Source organism: Echeneis naucrates, chromosome 3 (assembly GCF_900963305.1).
Source record: "Echeneis naucrates chromosome 3, fEcheNa1.1, whole genome shotgun sequence".
Lineage (NCBI taxonomy): Eukaryota > Metazoa > Chordata > Actinopteri > Carangiformes > Echeneidae > Echeneis > Echeneis naucrates.
In genome coordinates, this window is record NC_042513.1 from 22,512,062 (window position 1) to 22,530,005 (window position 17,944).

Here is a 17,944-nt window from a genome sequence, read left to right on the forward strand (position 1 = left end):
GTGTTGGCTAAGAGCTCGTTGGACAACTGTTTGTCTCGCCTCTTTCTGCGTGAAACTCAACACCTGCGTTGTTGCCGCTACTGACAGGAGATGCATCACCTGGCCGCCTCCATCATTTGCCAGGCTTCCTCTGTCTCAATGTACACATGCCTGCAAATGTGCACGCTCCAAAACACACAGGCCGACAGCAGAAGCGATTCTGTCACTCACACCACCAACCAGGTGGATAATTATCACAACAGGCTTTATTCTCACTTGTTATCAGGAAGAGGTGTGTGTCTCTCAGCTTGCGTGGCTGTGTATTTTTTTTGCACACATTTGCTAAGCCACAGCTCGTGACTTCTAGACTTTAGCTGTAGGTGTCAATATTTTTAAACCGTCTACTAACTGAAGTGGAAATACTGCAAAAAAAAAAAAAAAAAAAAAAGTAGTTTGTGCTGTTATCACGTACTGGAAATTTTCTACTATTCTTTGAATAGTAACAGTCGCACACTGTCCTGGTAAGCACTGATCAGAACAGCCAGATTACCATTTTAATATTAGAAAATCACAGCAGAGGCACATTAAAGCTAATGCATTAATCCATGTTCCTCCAGATCAGCTCCTGTGGCCGCTGAAACGCTCAGAACATTCAATCTGCCTGCCTGCACACTTTTTAAAGAGAAAGGAGGAGAAAACAATGAGTCTGCTTGGACTTGCAGACGGATCACTGGCAGAAGCGAGAGTGTCGTTCCCTGACTAGAATGCAATTAAGAATGACTGATATTTACCTGGCTTGGATTTCCTCGCGGCCCCTGGAGTCACACACACGCTCTCTTAACCTCCTCGACCCTCCGCTCGGCCTGCTGGATGTTTATGAGGATGATGATGGCGGCGACCTCAATCTGAACTGTGCCGGCTCGCTCATGTGTGACTAAGACAGAACGCTTCAGATCATCTCCATTTCTGCCTGATGAATAGACGGAGGCTGTTTCTGCTCCGTGACAGAGATTTCTCTACAGCTGAGGTTATTTATATTTTCTTTTCTTTTTTTTTTTTTTCTGGCATGTAAATCTAATTGATAAACAGTTGGAAAACTGATCACATCCAAACGTCCAGCCCTGGTAAGTGGACGTAGGAGGGGGAACTGTGCAGTTTAGAGAACACCGACTGCATAAATCTACACAGTTGAAAGGCCAAGAGAGCAGCAGTCCATGCAGGCCATCAGCGCTGCTGTAATAAGAGGGAGATTTTCAGCGTGTCTTGAAGGTTGTCATCTCTTTGAAGCTCTCACAAAAACATCAACACTGGACCAAAAGTGTCAGAAGGATTAAACGTGCTTGTTTCAGCAGTTCAGGTTAACTGTAACGTTAAACGTTTTATTTTCTGTAGTGGCCATTCAAACTGTTGAGTAATGTTTTTAATTATGAGCAGGTTTTAATTGCAGGAAAGTGTGAGGCTGATGGATTAACAGTCTGCACCTCAAACATGCACCATGACGTCACCTTTTGTAAACTGTTGGAGTTTTAGGCCTAAAATCTAAAAAAAAAAAAAAAAAATCCATGTCAGCTCTACAGCCGTTCATTATTAACTTGGATGGTCAAGGTCCGGTGCAGCTGTTTGGTGGAAATGTTCTGTATCAGGGACAGCCGGTTTACGTGGCCCATTCAGGTTGGAGGGCTGATTAAAGTATTCTAAATTCAGCTGGAGCAGAGAGAGCAGCTTACGCTAGCTACCCAGAGCTGATATCAGTCCACAAATTTAGTTAGGAATGAGAAGCCAGTTCTTCTTTCAAGTGTAATGGGAATGTTTTTTTTTTTTTTTTTTTTTTCAAGTCAAGACAACTGACTTCCATCACCCCCCCCCCCCCCCGCCACCAACACACACGCACACAAAACAAATTCTGTGAATTCGTGCTGGGATTTGTGTGTTGTAGAGACTTCTAGTGCTGCAGTAACATTTCACTGTTAAGCACATTTGAACTCAACATAATTTTTCTCTCTCTTTTTTTAGTCTGGTTGATGAAATCCGCTGACTGTGATGGTTCTGTATAAATGAACTGCCTCGTAATAGCTCAGCTCGACCCACTCAGGATGGTAATGATGAAGCCTGACAAAGTGGTGCATTACACAAACTAATTATTGTTGTTATTCAGTGACAGTGCATATAAAACGGTGGCTTATAATATGCAACATCCTCCAGGAACCAAATTAGTCTCCCACCAGATATTTGTTAGTGAGGAATAGCATTTAGGCAGCCCGTGTCTCCAAGGTAAAAGGCTGTTTGGCGTTGGTGTGTGTATGTGTATATATATATATGTGTATATATATTTCTCTATCAGACTTTTCTTCTTGTCTCTTCTCTACAGCATATGAAATCAAACACAGATGGATTCTGAACACAGCATGACTGAGTTTCTGGCAGCTTTCATCTTCACTGTGTTGACGTGGGGGGGGGGGGGCATGTGTGGCGTCAGGAGTAGAGTTACGCCCACTCTAATATGAGAAGGTTGCGTACATGTGCTCATTTGTTTTTGCAGGAACAAAATCCTTCTAAGTGAAAATCAGGAAACAATGTGCTTATCTTGAGGCAACAAACTGCTGAATTAAACATGGAGATGGCAATCAGGGGTAAATGGAGAAAAGCAGATGGGCTAATTAGCATTCCTTTGTTAGCCCAGTTTGGCCCTGGTGTAGAAACTAGGCTAGTGACATGCTCTGGCCAAATATTGAATCTGTTCCCTGGTCCAGGGCCCCTCTTGGATTGGTCTGTTTGACTTGTGGGATGTTCTGTTATTGGATTAGGGGGCATTTTACTGTAATAGAGCCTTGGCATTCCCAGCAGGCACTGCTCTGCCTCATTGATCTATTGAACAATAACTACATGTTCCAATGCCCGCTCTCATTTTCCTTTTACCTCACGAGCTTTTGTGTTACTACTGGGCTTTTAGTTTCTTCTCTAAATGAAATCGACTCTCGTGTGCGTGCGTGTGCGCGCGCACAGTGGCTGAATGTAACCTACACTCCTCTTACTCTTGTTCTCTCCGGTGTGATCTCTGCCTTTACTGCATCCCTGTCAAAGCCTGTGTTTCTTTTCGGAGTCAAACACGCCGATGCTTAACGCATCAAGTGTGCTTGTGAAACGCAGGTATCTTCTCATCAAGGCGCTCTGCGGCGGGAAATCAAATGTATACATTCAGTGACGCAGCGTTGCCATTTCGTGTGGTTTTATTTGGGGGCAGTTTTCCTCCAGCGGCTCCAACCTCATCAAAAAATGACTCATCTGGGATGACTTGACTTCTGCTCCAGGCTGCTTCTCTTGTAAAAGAGCAGCACATATAGTGGTGTCAACAGCGGCCTCACTACACACAATCAGCTAGTGCTCTTTTTTTTTTATTTTTTTTATCCAGGTCAGTATGATACAAAGCTGAAACCGAACCCTCCAGGTTAAGCTCTTGAAGTCTTTGTTGTTTTCCACCTCAGATGCACGTGAAAACAGAATTAAAGTGCGCACAGTGTTCGCCTTCTTAGTTTAGTGTGATAACTTGCCGACCTTTGCCAACTGGCACGACGCGCAGAAAGCGTGGCTGAGGCTGAGTGACCGAAGTTTTCTGGGTGTTTTGTTCTTGAACCGAAGGAGATCTGGGGGCGATATTGTTACAGTCTGTCTTCTGAAGACGGTAAACTTGTGAATCTATAGTTTGGCGATATATAGCTGCTGGCTGCAAGAATGAAAATGCCCCAAAGTTGTTGAATGATGAAAGTCTCAATCGAAGCGATGGCCTGACCGTGATCGGTGTGGCTTTCCCACCGCCTTTCAACAGCTCGGCCACTTGTCATTGTGTGACCCAAGCATCAGATGGCCGAATTTATACACATTACTAACAAAGCATGAGCACATTGGCCCTAAATGAGTCTCTGCTGTTGATGGTGTAAACCACTTGAAGACTGTGTGCTTACAGCAGAGTTGAATATTCTTTGTTATGTGAGCCTGCAGCAGATCAAAGGAGTGTGGGTGTAACTGGTGCAGTTGGGTATTAAGTCAGGAGGGGGAGGGATGGTTTCTGCTTCTGTACTACAGTGTGGGAGAGTACAGTGTATTAATGAGTATGGATTAGTATGTTTTCTGCCTGTGTGTGTGTTGTTTGTCCATCAATTTGTGTTTCATTAGGTTCAGTTTGTGATTCCGGGCACTCGCTTTCCTCTTAAGGGGTCTAGTTTTGTTTCATTTTTGAGAACTTGCAGTCGAAACTGCTTTGATGTCTTATAGCTGTTGGATGCAAAAGGGATTTTGTTGTGGATGGTTTCTCTTCTCCCTCTCCGGAGGCATGGGTTCGTGTTAATAGCGAGGAGCAAAGCTGAAAGGAAGGCAGACAGATAAAGCTGCAGACTGACGGTCTCTGGGTGCAGCAGGTGGATGAGCTATATGGTCACATCGCATAAGGAAGGCGGGCAGGTAAACAGACAGATGGGAGAGGTTGCTGTAGATGAGCCGGTACAGCTGTAGTCATCAGTGAAAACACAGCTCACAGCTTACTTTATTTCTTCCTTCCAGTTTATTCTAATTGTGTTTTAAAAGCACTCCAAACTCTCTGCATCAGTAATTTTATTATCCTGTGTCTTAATTGACCTGAATAGCAGTATAAAATTTCAAATCCAGGTTTGGATATTGCCTGACAATGACAGACTTTTGTTCTAATAAGCATTGTCCCCTCAGTTTGGCCCCTCTGTGGACGGCACTGCTGGCTCAGCTGGTTAAAATCTCAGCTGTAGGATGGATGAATACCAGCACACCATAATGGCTCCCAGATAGTGAATCTTAATGACTTCAATGATCCCCTGAATTTTCCTCTTAATGCCTCCTCAAGTGACATTTACCTCTTTAAGGTGAAATGTGTCAACAACTGTTGGATGCAGTTTGTTACGCAAAGAAACAAGGAAGGTTGAACGCTGGCCGTGTACTTTGAATTTAGTTCACTGACACTAAAAAATTGGGTAGGAGGCAGACTTTGTGCTGTTAAACAACTACAGCAGGATGAAAAAGATGCATTTTTACATGACACATTAATTGTGCTCATGACTTGAATCCCCCTGATTTGAACTTTTCACCTGAACTTGTCCAACTTGGTTTAAATCACAACAGTGTTGGTGCATTTTTGCTAAATTTGTACAACTCTGAAATTTATTATTATTATTTTTTTAAGCCCTAATTGTGCTAATCTTTTACACATTTCGTGCTACAACAGGGACACTGACGTCACATTCCCAGACTGACTTTGGTCTAATTGGTCAGTTGCGCTCTGGAGTTTAACAACCTTTCAATCAGATCTGCTCTCAGCAAATACTTTCTCATTGGGAAAACGTTTGGCAGGATGCATTATGGGATGAGTTTCGACAGAGATTTTGCTTTGATTTGATGGAGGAGAGATTTACCTAAAGAGAAGTTTGATGTCAAACAAGCTGAACATGTTTTTTTTTTTCATTTTTTACTATTGTGTGCTCTGAAAGACAGACATAATGAAGGATTCACATCTCATAAAGACTCAACAGGGTTTAAGAATAAATGAACCGTGCTCTGTGAAAAAACCAATAACAAACATGGTTTTTCTTTTTTCTTGAAATGCTGGCCTGCAGTCTACACATTAATTTCTCTCTAGGATCATTGCGCTTATGCTTCATTTGTTTTTAGTACCACTACTGGAAAAAATCATTCTGCTGAATAGTTTAAACTAATTTGGTGCATTTGAATAAAGGGAGTTAATTTGCTTGTAGGTGGCCTCGTGGTCAAACTGATTATTTGGTGAATACCACCTAGCATTAATAATTAAAAACAGAATTTTGTTGCTATTATCTAAAAATGTTCTCTTTATCACAGTTAATTTGCAGTAGTGGAGATAATTATATCCAGAGTCCCTGGAATAAATTTCTGTGTCCAGATTATGAATCCGAGCACATTGCCTTCTGCAGCAATCCGGCCCGAAGAGATTTAACGAGCATCACCAGTTTATCACCAGGCTGAAAAACACTTAGAAACTTGCTGCTTTCTCTGTTTGAACTCTGAGCCAACAGCAGAGCAGCGTGTAGTTACCTTTAACCACACCTGACAGTGACATCTCCCTCCACGTCCCCAGATCGACTCCACCATCACAGTTTTAAAAACCTCAGCTCTGCAGGATTCACCCATCGGACGAACAAATCCAAGGCAGTGAAAACGAGTCAGCTAAAGTCTCGTGCACTTGGAGCAAAGCACAATTTAAAAAAGAAAAAACAAAACACGCACCCAAAAACAACGAATGCAAGCTGCACTACCAGCCACCTGCTGATTTCAATCTTCTTCTTCCAGTAAAAGATGGAAGGAAATAGTTGCCAAATAAAACGTCAAGAATTCATTAAATTCGCACCGTGCACGTGCTGCTTTCACATTTCAAATGCAGTGAAATCAGAAGGCTCAGGGTGGGTTGGATTCTAGCAAAGCTGGTCACGGTACCGATGTTGAACCACCATGAAGCACAATGTAAAAATCAATTAAAAGTGATTTCTGTGTTTCCAATTGCACAACCAAAACTGGGCTCTCTCTACCGGTCACGTGCGGCCGTCTGGCCGAGCCTGCTGGTGGTTCCACTGATAACCACTTCATCACATTATGAGTTTATCTTTCTCTGTCCTCGTTGCTTTTCCTTATCTCGCTCCTTCTTCCTGCTGTTTGTCTGGCCATTCTTCAGGGAATGCACGCCAATGCTGCAGCAATTACAGTCTAAAAAGAGGACTATTTCCACGGTTTTGTACAGTTTGTTTGTGGTGGTGAACCACTATCACCTGAAGGTAGAAACCGGACCACCGAGGCTGTGGTCAGAACAAAACAGAGGTGGCCGGGCTGCATGGAGTCGTTCCAGACAGAATTTGTAGAATTTCAAAAATGTGTTCATATATATACAAATCACCTCGAGGCGTGTAAACGTTTAGACAAAGTGCTCTTTGTTTTTTTCCAATCAGTGGATCAGCTTTGGGACTTTTTTTTTTTTTTTTAAACTCCTTTTGGGAGAGGAGGCCTTATTCTGACAAATTTAGTCTTTAGTTTTAATTTAGCTTTACGATCAGTAGGCTGACTGCACATGGCTGTGTTTTTTTATTTTTTATTTATTTATTTTTTTCCCCGGTGGGGGCCTTAAGCTGAGAAGCACTAACAGTGTGAATCAGCCAATTGTGAGGAAAGCGTTTGGTCCGTCTATCAACAGGAGGTCTTTTAGACATGCCAGATTGATTGAGACAGAGCCTGGAGCAGTGACTGTGAAATTTGCAGGCCAGTTATTAAGCCCAAAATAAGATCATAAATGGATTTTGATATACTGGAAAAAATTTTAATGATCGACTTTAGCTGCATTTTGGAATGGCTGCCTGTTGGTTTTGGTTTGTTGATACCGCATTTAAAGAAGTTAGGCATTGCCTTGTTGTCATATATCCTTTAAAAAAAAAAAAAAAAAGTCTACTTCTGTTATCACCGTTTCTGACTTCAGGGTGATGCAGACAAGTGTGAAGGTGGCGCGCCAGAAAAAAAAAACACCTTCACTCCTGCATGTGAACACATCTCACATAGGAACCAGATTCTGAACGTCTGAGTCAGGGTCAGAAGACAGCGGAGCCAATGAGGGGCCGTCTGTGCACTTCATCCATGGCCCATGTTGAACTCTGAACTTTGACCCAACCTCCCCGGCACAGAGGAGGCCTGTGTTCCCATTGGACCAAGACAGGAGGTGCTCTGTTCGGCAGGTCACAGCTCTCTGTTTCTTTCCTTTCTTGTATTCAATCTCTGTGAATCAGAGCAGCGTTAAAGCACAACCTTGTATTCCTGGACATTTCTCTTCATCTTTAAATCTGCGACACATCCCACAATTTGAGATTGGGAACACAACAATTGCACGTCGCCACTTTTGAAGCTGATCGTGAATTTCCCGGCCAGCAGTTGTGGATTAACGTGAACAGCTCGCTGTGTGTTAGCTCTGTTGAGTCTCTGGCTCTTTAGTTTCTAGATGCTCCATTTTGTTCACCAGTTGGTGTCTAACTGTTTGTGGTACGGCGGGTTTTCAAAAGCTCCTTCACCAAGAACAGGTGCCTGATACAACCCCCCCGACCCCTCAAAAAAAAAACAAAACAAAACAAACACAACAGGAGTGAGAGTGAACAAAAAGAGCAAAAATGGCCGTATGGACAAGTAAAAGATTTCCTGTAATTGCCCTCAATGTTTCTGGGGAATATGGAGCTGTTATTAAAGTCAGCACTTTGTGTGCTTTTGGATCACAGCAAATATAAATTTCCTGCCTGTGAATGTGAATAACAATGTTTGTTCAGGCTCTTGTTGACGATTTTCTCACTGGTGATGAAACACGTGATGGATGTGGAGATTTTAAATTGTGAAGAACTGCCTCCTAACTTCCAATTGTTCCAGTGGATTTCCTTGTAGCTCAGTTTCTCCTCTTTTTGACTTTGACTTTTTTTTTTTTTGGGGGGGGGGGGGTCCAAAATATTCTGAGTCTTTGTCTGGTCCGGTAGAGACCAGATGGGTCTCTACTGGTGATACATTTGTTGTTGGCTCTTTTGTTTAATGAAGCACAACAATGGCCTCGCTCTGCACAAATTAGCACGTTCTTCACGTTCATAAAATTTCATTGTTTATGACAGTGCAGCATGTGTGTGCGTAAGATAAAGTGGTTTTAGGTTGTGTTTTTTCTAATGGGGAAAATAAAAGATGTGTGTTTTATCAAGTATACCAGCGATGCCACAGCTTTCACAACTTTCATAATGCCCAAGTTCAAGATAATTCAAGATCTACAACACAATATACAAAAGAAATGTTTGCATCAGGCTTTAAGTTTAAAGTGCGTGTGCCCTCTTTACTGACAGAAAAGTCAGTGTCCTCCCAGAACACCTGGCTCATTTATCGCAGTCTGAATTTTATCGCTGTGCTTGAGTTTCTGGTCCCCTGGACTTGGGCTTCACAGTCAACTCAGCCTGCTCTTGCTGTGCTTGTTTCTTGCAGGTGTATCTGCCGCCCCTGCCCAGGAAAACCTGCCAAAATGGTCGCGCTGTCGCTGAAAATCTGCGTTCGCCAGTGCAATGTGGTGAAAACGATGCAGTTTGAGCCCTCCACGGCTGTCTACGATGCCTGTCGGATCATCAGAGACAGAGTCCCAGAGGCTCAGACCGGACAGGGTGAGAATGATTAAAATCTCTGCACAGTAACACGACACTGGATATAGTGTGAATTGTAAAATAAGCAGGGATACAAAGACGTTATGCAGGACTGCATCTAACTGTAGCTGCCTTTTGGTTTTTAGGCCGGAGCAGCTCATTGGCACTGCGATAGGTTGAAAGCCCAAAGAGTAAAAATAGAGATGTTGGCTCTGGACTATGCACATCCTGCTCTGATCTGGGAGCAGCATGCGCATAGTTGTGTGGTTAACATTTCTTTGCAAAAAGCATTATTTGAAGTTGCACGGTGATAAGTCACCGACTATTTCGGGAATTGGTGGGGGCTCATAAACCAGAGCAACTATATGGGATTCAATAACAAACCATCATAACGACTTTACAAAGTCGAATCAAATCTGTGTGCAGGCTCTTGAGTTTAATTTAATCTTCCCCTTATTAAAGTGCTTTTTGCTACATGTCATAACAGCCGCCCTTGTTTCTTCTCTTTATGTCACATGTAGTATCCCATGATAAACCAAACTAAAGCCAGGACCGGACCACACGGTATCTTTGTTTTTGCAGATGACCAGTGTAATGAATTTATTGTAGGTGATTGCAGGCAGGTGGTTTGGCCAGATTTTTTTTTTTTTTACATCACTGCACCAACATCATCATTCCCATCATTCTCTTTTCTTTCACGTTGTTATGCATGAACAGTGCTCAGTCCTACTGTGAACAAACATCACTAATCCTGTTGTGTTTAAAAAAAAAAAAAAAAAAAGGTAAAAAAATCAGATTTTCATCAGGATAGTGTGAGGTCACTGATGTTTTCAGCGTGCTTCCACACTGCACAGGAGCTGATGCATTGCAATCTGATCCTGGCATAAAGAATCATTTTCACATTTCAAATAAACTGATATTCCTCCTCAACCCTCCAGCCTCAGACTACGGTCTGTTTCTGTCTGACGAAGACCCCAGAAAAGGCATCTGGCTGGAATCTGGAAGGACACTGGACTACTACATGCTCCGCAACGGGGTAAATACATCAGCCTCTTTCTACACACACCCTCAAACAGACTGCTAATGGCTGCGAAAGGAATGATTCTTTATTGTGAATTATGCGTGGCAAAGGTGAAAGTGAATGGGTTTTACAAAAATGCACGCACAGACTTACCTTGAGAGAGAGAGAGAGAGGAGAGAGAGAGAGAGAGAGAGAGAGAGAGAGAGAGAGAGAGAGAGAGAGAGGAGAGAGAGAGAGAGGAGAGAGAGAGAGAGAGAGAGAGAGAGAGAGAGAGAGAGAGAGAGAGAGAGAGAGAGAGAGAGAGAGAGAGAGAGAGAGAGAGAGAGAGAGAGAGAGAGAGAGAGAGAGAGAGAGAGAGAGAGAGAGAGAGAGAGAGAAAAAAACTCAACAATAGCTCACACACACTGGATTTTTGTGTGCTACCTTAAAACACACAAACACACACCCTGCAAACTCTCCTCATTGTGAGCACATTTGGATTTATTTTCAGATATATGTGTAGTTGTTGTATTAACCTCTAAACTTCATTTGTGAATCCGGATCTTTTAATTGCAAACTGCCAAGATATAATACTGTACAGTGATCTTTGTTTGAAGAGTTCACAAAAAGCTTATATCATTAATAAATGTGGCTTATTTTAATTAAAATGGCATTTCTAAAGTCCAAAAAAACACCTGAGACAAAATACCTCAAAAACAACTGGGAACAAAGATGATGAATCATAATTCAGAGTACTCCCATACGAGAGTGGGGGGGAAAAAAAAAAAAGTTGTTAAGGAGAACGAGTGAATAAAATAAAAGTGCAGGATAAAATTGGATATCAAGAAAATGGGAAACATCAAAGGGAGCTTTCGAAAGTGAGTTTAAAGAAGCGCCCCAGCCAGCTGTAGATCCGCAGCCAGCTTGTTTTTTAGTCTGTGATCCCTGCTGCCAAAGGCCCAGTCGGCTGTGGCTCTCGCTGTACCCCCCCCCCCCCCCCCCCCTCTTTTTTTTTGGGGGGGGGGGGGGGTTTGCAGCTCTAAATGGTTTCGCCTCTTCAAATCTACCAAAGGCAACCCAGGTAGAAGGCATGACTGTGACCAATTATTCTGAACCAAATCTCTCCTCATTGTTGTGATTGGAAGGGAGCAGCAGGCTGTGATAGGCAGCCGTTAAATAAGGTTTTCTGGCCTATATTCTGCCTTCGCTCCACAAAAACCTGGATTTATTTGATCATTTCCTCAGTGGGTACCTCCAGCCTCTCTCTCTCTCTCTCTCTCTCTCTCTTCCCCACTCTGTATCAGTCTCCCGGTCACGTTTGCTGTTATACATTTAATAAGTGCATTCCTTTTTTATTGACTTTTTTTTCCCCCCCCCTGTTCTCTTGTTTTCTTTGAGCAGGATATCCTTGAATATAAGAAGAAGCAGAGGCCTCAGAAAATCAAAATGTTGGATGGGGCTATTAAAACTATCATGGTGGACGATTCCAAAACAGTGGGAGAGCTGCTTGTGACCATATGCAGTAGAATAGGTACCTCGTTTCATTTACCAGCCCTCATCTCCATCTCTGTAAAAAAAAAATCTTTACAGCTAATTGAAACTATACTGAATTTCCTTCATCCTCCATTTCACCAAATATGATGTACTTTTTGGAAAAACATTTTGAAAGTAAGAGTAACCAGGTGATGTGTTGTCTTCTATTTCAGGCATCACCAACTACGAGGAATACTCTCTGATCCAGGAGACGGTGGAGGAGAAGAAGGAGGATGGGATGGGCACGCTGAAGAAGGACAGGACACTGCTGCGAGACGAGAGGAAGATGGAGAAGCTGAAAGCCAAATTACACACAGATGATGACTGTGAGTCGAGTAGAATTGGGACTGACGGTGGTTTATCTGTTCACTATTGAAGCTTTAAAAATGTGCAGGGAAATATTTCGCGTTGCAGCGTGATATCCGTCTCTGGAAACTTTGGCTCATCTAATCGGTCTGGTGCCGATATTGGGAACATTTTTGGCAGCAAAGGTTGTCAGACACGGTTTCCTTTGATCAGCCTCCAGACTGTAGCTCAGGCCGACAGTTTCAATTCATTGGACGTAATTTGGACAGATACCTGACCGCATAACTCTTCAAATTTGACGATGGAGGCCAAGCCTTTGAGACAGAATTATTTTAGAGCTTAGATTCCATTCACCCTAATCTTTGTAAACATGGACTCAACATCCTGTTTAGTTCCTTTTTCAATTGTTTATTTTCTTCCACTGAAATAAATGCCAACCAGCTAGATTCAGTCCAGTCCGCAAGTCCGGACTAATTCCGATACCGAGTCACTGGTCAGAGAGTGTGTTATAACCTCTTGGCTGAAACATGTAACCATTATCACCTTCGCTGCCAGACTCTGGAAGGGAACTGTTTGAGGCAGCAAGACGTTTACATTTAGTGCCTTAAACAGAGTTTCAGCATTCAGTTCAGAAAAAGCCATTAAGAAAGAGAAACTAGGTTTCACTCCCATCAGGCATTATGGTAGAGTGATGACAGACTTTTCATCCTTAAGGGCTGAAATGGCTGAAAGGTAACATTAAAGTTCGATATGTGTCCAAAAAATAATTAGTTACACTAATAACATACAGTTATGTTTAGGAATAGTCAGCTCCAACGCTGTAATCATTTCCATTACTTGTCTCTACTTTTCTAATTGGTTTTTGCTGTAACTGCGCGTATTGGAAGAAAAGCCTGGAAGTAAAATGAAGATGTAGGATGTGTATATACAGAAAAGGCCTGCTGTGACTCTGTGTGCTGTATTTGCAGTGAACTGGCTGGACCACAGCAGAACATTCAGAGAGCAGGGAGTGGACGAAAACGAAACGCTGCTGCTCAGACGCAAGTTCTTCTACTCAGACCAGAATGTGGATTCTCGAGACCCGGTCCAGCTCAACCTGCTTTATGTACAGGTCCGACCCTGACTGCCATTTTTATGTCTCCCTCTGTTTATTGCGCTGAGGAACACGGATGCGCTTTTTGTGCCTCAAGCTGAATCAGAAATGTTCAGCAGGGTTGACGGCGCCTCATTTCTCCAAACAGTTTGAACGTATATAGAACTGAGGTCCTGATTCTTTTCTGGTTTGGTTCGTTTTACTTCTACTCTGTTAAATAAAGCCCGTTTTTGTCTTTCAGGCTCGGGATGATATCCTGAACGGTTCTCACCCCGTATCATTTGACAAGGCCTGTGAGTTTGGAGGCATTCAGGCCCAGATCCAGTTTGGACCTCATGCAGAGCATAAACACAAAGCTGGATTCTTAGAGTAAGTGTCTTTCCCACGAGGACATTCAACAGTAGTTAAAAATTCCTCCATGTTTGGTATACGAGTCCTTTATTGGAATGAGTTGGTTGACTAAATGAAAGAACAGCCTTTTATTCAAAGTACCAGTGGACACATTTGTACTTCTGTTTGTAAATTCAGAATTTATTTGATGATTCTTTTGAGGTTTAAGGCTGTAGTGGGGGGGGGGGGAGCTTTCATTCATTCAACAGCGTTTCATTTCTCTCCCAGTCTGAAGGAGTTTCTACCCAAAGAATACATAAAGCAGAGAGGAGCTGAGAAGAAAATATTCCATGTATGGCCTCACTGTTTTCTTGATTGAACCATGATTATTCCAATTTCATCTTATCTGATCACCAATTGTTGAGATCTCAGAGAAATTACATTTAACCTAACCTGCAGGAACACAACAACTGTGGCGAAATGACAGAGATTGAAGCGAAAGTGAAGTACGTCAAACTGGCTCGGTCGTTGCGGACGTATGGTGTCTCCTTCTTCCTGGTGAAGGTAAGTTTAAAAATGATACATTCATCTCTGTTATTTCACAAAAATAAATCATCACTTAGAAAGTGACAAATCTACCCTGAAGACTTTTTTTTTTTTTTTACATTGTAAAAAATAAATAAATAAATAAAATTCTACAACCTTTTATCTCCCGAGTGAGAAATCTGTTCTGTGGACTCGATACTAAATGGATCAAAAGGTTGAAGGCTCTGCCCCTTGGGCAAGATCCAAACGTTACAGGTGTCAGTTTAGGAAAAATAAAATACACACCTGATAACTTGCAAACAATCCTTTGATTCCCTTACCTAACGTTTTTAAAATCTTCACCTCCTTTGTGTAAATTGATTTATATTCTCAGGTTACGAGATGAATATGGGAACAACTCGAGTGTCGTCAGCAGGAAAGCACAGGAGTGAAAAACTCAAACTCAAATCCAGCCTTTTAGAAAGCAGTTTTGATACATCAAATAAATAATATCTGTCTGTAAATGTAGAAACATTTAAAAGGAAGCGGGACCCTTAGGGATTTGTACGGCGTATATTTTCCTTCATACATCTGACATCTCTTACTCTCGCTTACTGACGAACAAGCACGCAACTGCAGCAGCTCGTCAGCAGGGAATTCAGCTTCTGGATGGAAACCAAACGTTGTTTGTGCAGCCGAGTGTGGCACTAAGATTATTTCAGAGCGAGCTGCGAGGAAGTGGATTAAATGAGGGAGACTGGGAGGCATCTCATGTATCTCTCAAAGTCCAAACTGCCAGCAGATGCAGCCTGATGTGGGAATTTGTTGATAGCCAGTTTTCGTACCTTTTTAGAGCTGCGCTGACAAAAGTGACAGACTGTATTCGATTTTTTTATTTTTTTCCCTCATATTGTTTCCAAGAAGAAATGCTTTATAAAGTCATGGGAAACCTCCCTCATCTGCATCGGTAGATTACGTTTCGCTTCCCACCTTTTCAGTTCATTTCTGGTAATTGCTTCCCAAAAAAAAAAAAAAAAAACGAAAGTCACCAATGCCGTTGTTTTCGAATCTCTGACAGAGAAGTCTGGGCTTAAGTAGCTTCCAGCACCAGAGGATGAGACCAAGCAAAGAATAAAACACAAAAACTTTCATAAATGGGAGCTGAGCTAGTTAGCAAACTTCCTAATTTTTCGGGTCCACTTTTCTGTCCTATAAAGCATGAAACACAACTCGCACCACTTCTTAGCCCTCGTGTTCCCCCTCAGTTTGACATCTTATCTGCTCCCCATACTTGGTTCCGTCATCCTTGGGTGAAAACCCAGTGTAGCAGAAACGTCTTTTAAAAATAACCCCGGGGGGGAAAAAAAAAAAGCAGCCTCTGGTGTCTAACCCATAAACCCCTGGAGGCTCCAGAGAGTTTACAGGCCTTCCCGGACGTTTTACACAGCTGACCTCTTTGCCCTCACGTCACAGACATCACATTCTGTCCATCTGCTCTCTCGACTGTTTGCTCTCATCCTGCTTGGGAAAAGGAAAAGGAAGTCAGACATTTGTCAGCTCAGAGTGTAGAGAGCTTTCCCGAATACAGGGGGTGGTTGACAGGTCGATAAAGGCATCAGCAGACATGTTAATGTTTTTTTTTATGTTTTTAAAGGGTTGCTTTTTTTGTGTGCGTGCGTGCATCACTCGTTAGAAATTAGAGTTTCATGCTGTGAGTTCTGTAAATTTGATTATTCTATATTTTTCTTTATTTTTATTTTATGCTTTGATTCCAATAAAACTCAGCAGACGGAGGATGGTAAAAATGAAGCGAGTCGATATGGGTAGAATTGTTTACTGAAAAGATGATCATTTTTATTTTATTTTTCTGCCTTTACACATTGAGCTTGGTTTAATTAGAAGAACTTAATCGTGCATCATGTACATACAAGGGAGGGAAAGCAGAGAGATGCTGCATGTTGAGGAATATCAAAACACACAACGGATCATATTAGACAAAAGCAATGTTCGCCAACCGATGACTGACATTTGGGGCAACCTGTGATTTTTTTTTTTTTTTTTTTTTTTTTTCAGGAAAAGATGAAGAGTAAGAACAAGCTGGTGCCGCGGCTGCTGGGCATTACCAAAGAGTCTGTGATGAGAGTGGACGAGAAGACCAAAGATGTGGTTCAGGAGTGGCCACTAACTACTGTGAAGAGGTGGGCAGCGTCCCCCAAGAGCTTCACCCTGGTAAGACACACACACTGCTGTGCATTCGCCAAGAAAACCTGCCACATCTGACTGAACCGTCATAACACCAGGTCTTTAATATTTTTGTTATTATTTAGTCATAGCCAGCTTACCTTTTGCACTCTTTTTTTTTTCTTGCATTCCTTCAGTCCACGCTGAGCCCAATATTGTCAGTCGAAAATAAGTGCGACAGGCTGGCAGTAAACTCAACTATTCCTGCAGCGGCCGTGAAACAATTGCTTTTTAGCTCTCAGGCTGCCTGTCCTTTTCATTCCGTCGTGCACTTCGATGATTGAAGAGACTCTTTTTGTCTGTCATGTCAATAAATTCACCTTTGTGTCAGCACCGAGTCAATAGGTGACAAGGATTTAATCTTGCAGACCTGGTAGACTCACTGTCCCCCGTGAATTAGCGCCGCCACTGTTTCACAGGATTTCAGGTTTTATTTATATTTTGCTCTGGGGCAGTTTTTGATGAACTGGAAGGTGACAGCTGTGACTGATTGTCTCGTTGTGCCAACGTGACGATCACAGACCTCTCCTTCACTCTCTTTGTCTGTAAGACTGGACGGCCCTGCAAAGTTGTGCGGAAAAAGCCAGTTTCTGAGACGCTCCTATGTTAATCTGGCTGTCTGTCTGTTGCAGCAGTCCGACGTCATGCAGCACAATGTGTAGTACAGAAACTAGCTGGCTCCGGGGCTTCACATTAATCCTCACAGTAAATCCCCAGCCTGTGCACAGCCCAAGCACTGCAGTGGTTACTTTCCTTACAATATGAAATGCATGTTTAACACCGGACTGTGTGTGCGTGTGTGCGCGTGTGTGCGCGTGTGCGCGTGTGTGCGTGTGTGCGTGTGTGTGTGTGTGTGTGTGTGTGTGTGTGTGTGTGTGTGTGCGTGTGCGTGCGTGCAGGACTTTGGGGAGTACCAGGAGAGCTACTACTCGGTGCAGACCACCGAAGGGGAGCAGATCTCTCAGCTCATTGCCGGTTACATCGATATCATCCTCAAAAAGGTGAGACCTGTAATTTTGGAGACAGATGAATTGTCAGGTGTCCGAGAGGTTTTGAACACTTTGGGGACAATACAGTCTCGTTTCTGTATTTCCTGCTAAAGAACCTTCAACCTAAAGAGCATTTTACCTGGACACCTGAAAACGTGACAGTTTTGCCGATGAGCAAGGCAGCTTTGACGAAAGTGATCCCCCACAGGCCACTCTGCTCTCTGCTGGTTTAGATGATATTTGTGTTGACATTTGAGACTCAGTAACTTTCATCTGGTATCTGCTCAGAAATGGGACCAAAAAACATGACTGTGCCCCGTTTTCCTACTTTTTCTTTTTGTCTGAGTTTGATACCACATCAAGATTCAGCTTCTTTATTCTCCTTTTTCTTCTCCTGCAGAAACAAAGCAAGGACCGTTTTGGATTAGAGGGTGATGAAGAGTCAACCATGCTTGAGGAGTCTGTATCCCCTAAAAAGTACGTAAATGCAAACAAATATAAGCACTGTGCTTTTCCAGCAACTTTAAAAAATGTCAAACGATTTTTCAGATCTTTCCACACGTAAGTACAGATTTGACAGCAAACTTGCTTTCCTGTGGATTAATCCGTGACGCGCTGCCATCCAAACTGAACTTTACCGCTCTGGTCTGGTGTGAACTGCGGTATGATGCCGCCTCCACCGTCAGCACTGTAGCAGCAGAACAAAGTTATTGCATATTAATCTAACAAAACACAATATCAGGCTGAGTCTTTTTCTCAATTT

The 17,944-nt window shown here is 42.7% G+C and overlaps 1 protein-coding gene across 2 annotated transcripts in view; it reads left to right on the forward strand.

Moving 5' to 3' along the window:
* The window catches only part of LOC115040658 (talin-2-like), a 78,440-nt gene that overhangs the window by 27,033 nt on the left and 33,463 nt on the right, over positions 1 to 17,944 (forward strand). For both annotated transcript variants that reach the window (XM_029497550.1, XM_029497551.1), the window contains exons 3-13: positions 9,013 to 9,185; positions 10,103 to 10,200; positions 11,566 to 11,695; positions 11,871 to 12,023; positions 12,972 to 13,114; positions 13,338 to 13,465; positions 13,715 to 13,778; positions 13,886 to 13,990; positions 16,025 to 16,180; positions 17,092 to 17,193; positions 17,582 to 17,658. In XM_029497550.1, the coding sequence (XP_029353410.1) occupies positions 9,050 to 9,185; positions 10,103 to 10,200; positions 11,566 to 11,695; positions 11,871 to 12,023; positions 12,972 to 13,114; positions 13,338 to 13,465; positions 13,715 to 13,778; positions 13,886 to 13,990; positions 16,025 to 16,180; positions 17,092 to 17,193; positions 17,582 to 17,658 (1,292 nt within the window). In that variant the 5' untranslated portion in view covers positions 9,013 to 9,049. The remainder of the gene's footprint in view (positions 1 to 9,012; positions 9,186 to 10,102; positions 10,201 to 11,565; positions 11,696 to 11,870; positions 12,024 to 12,971; positions 13,115 to 13,337; positions 13,466 to 13,714; positions 13,779 to 13,885; positions 13,991 to 16,024; positions 16,181 to 17,091; positions 17,194 to 17,581; positions 17,659 to 17,944) is intronic.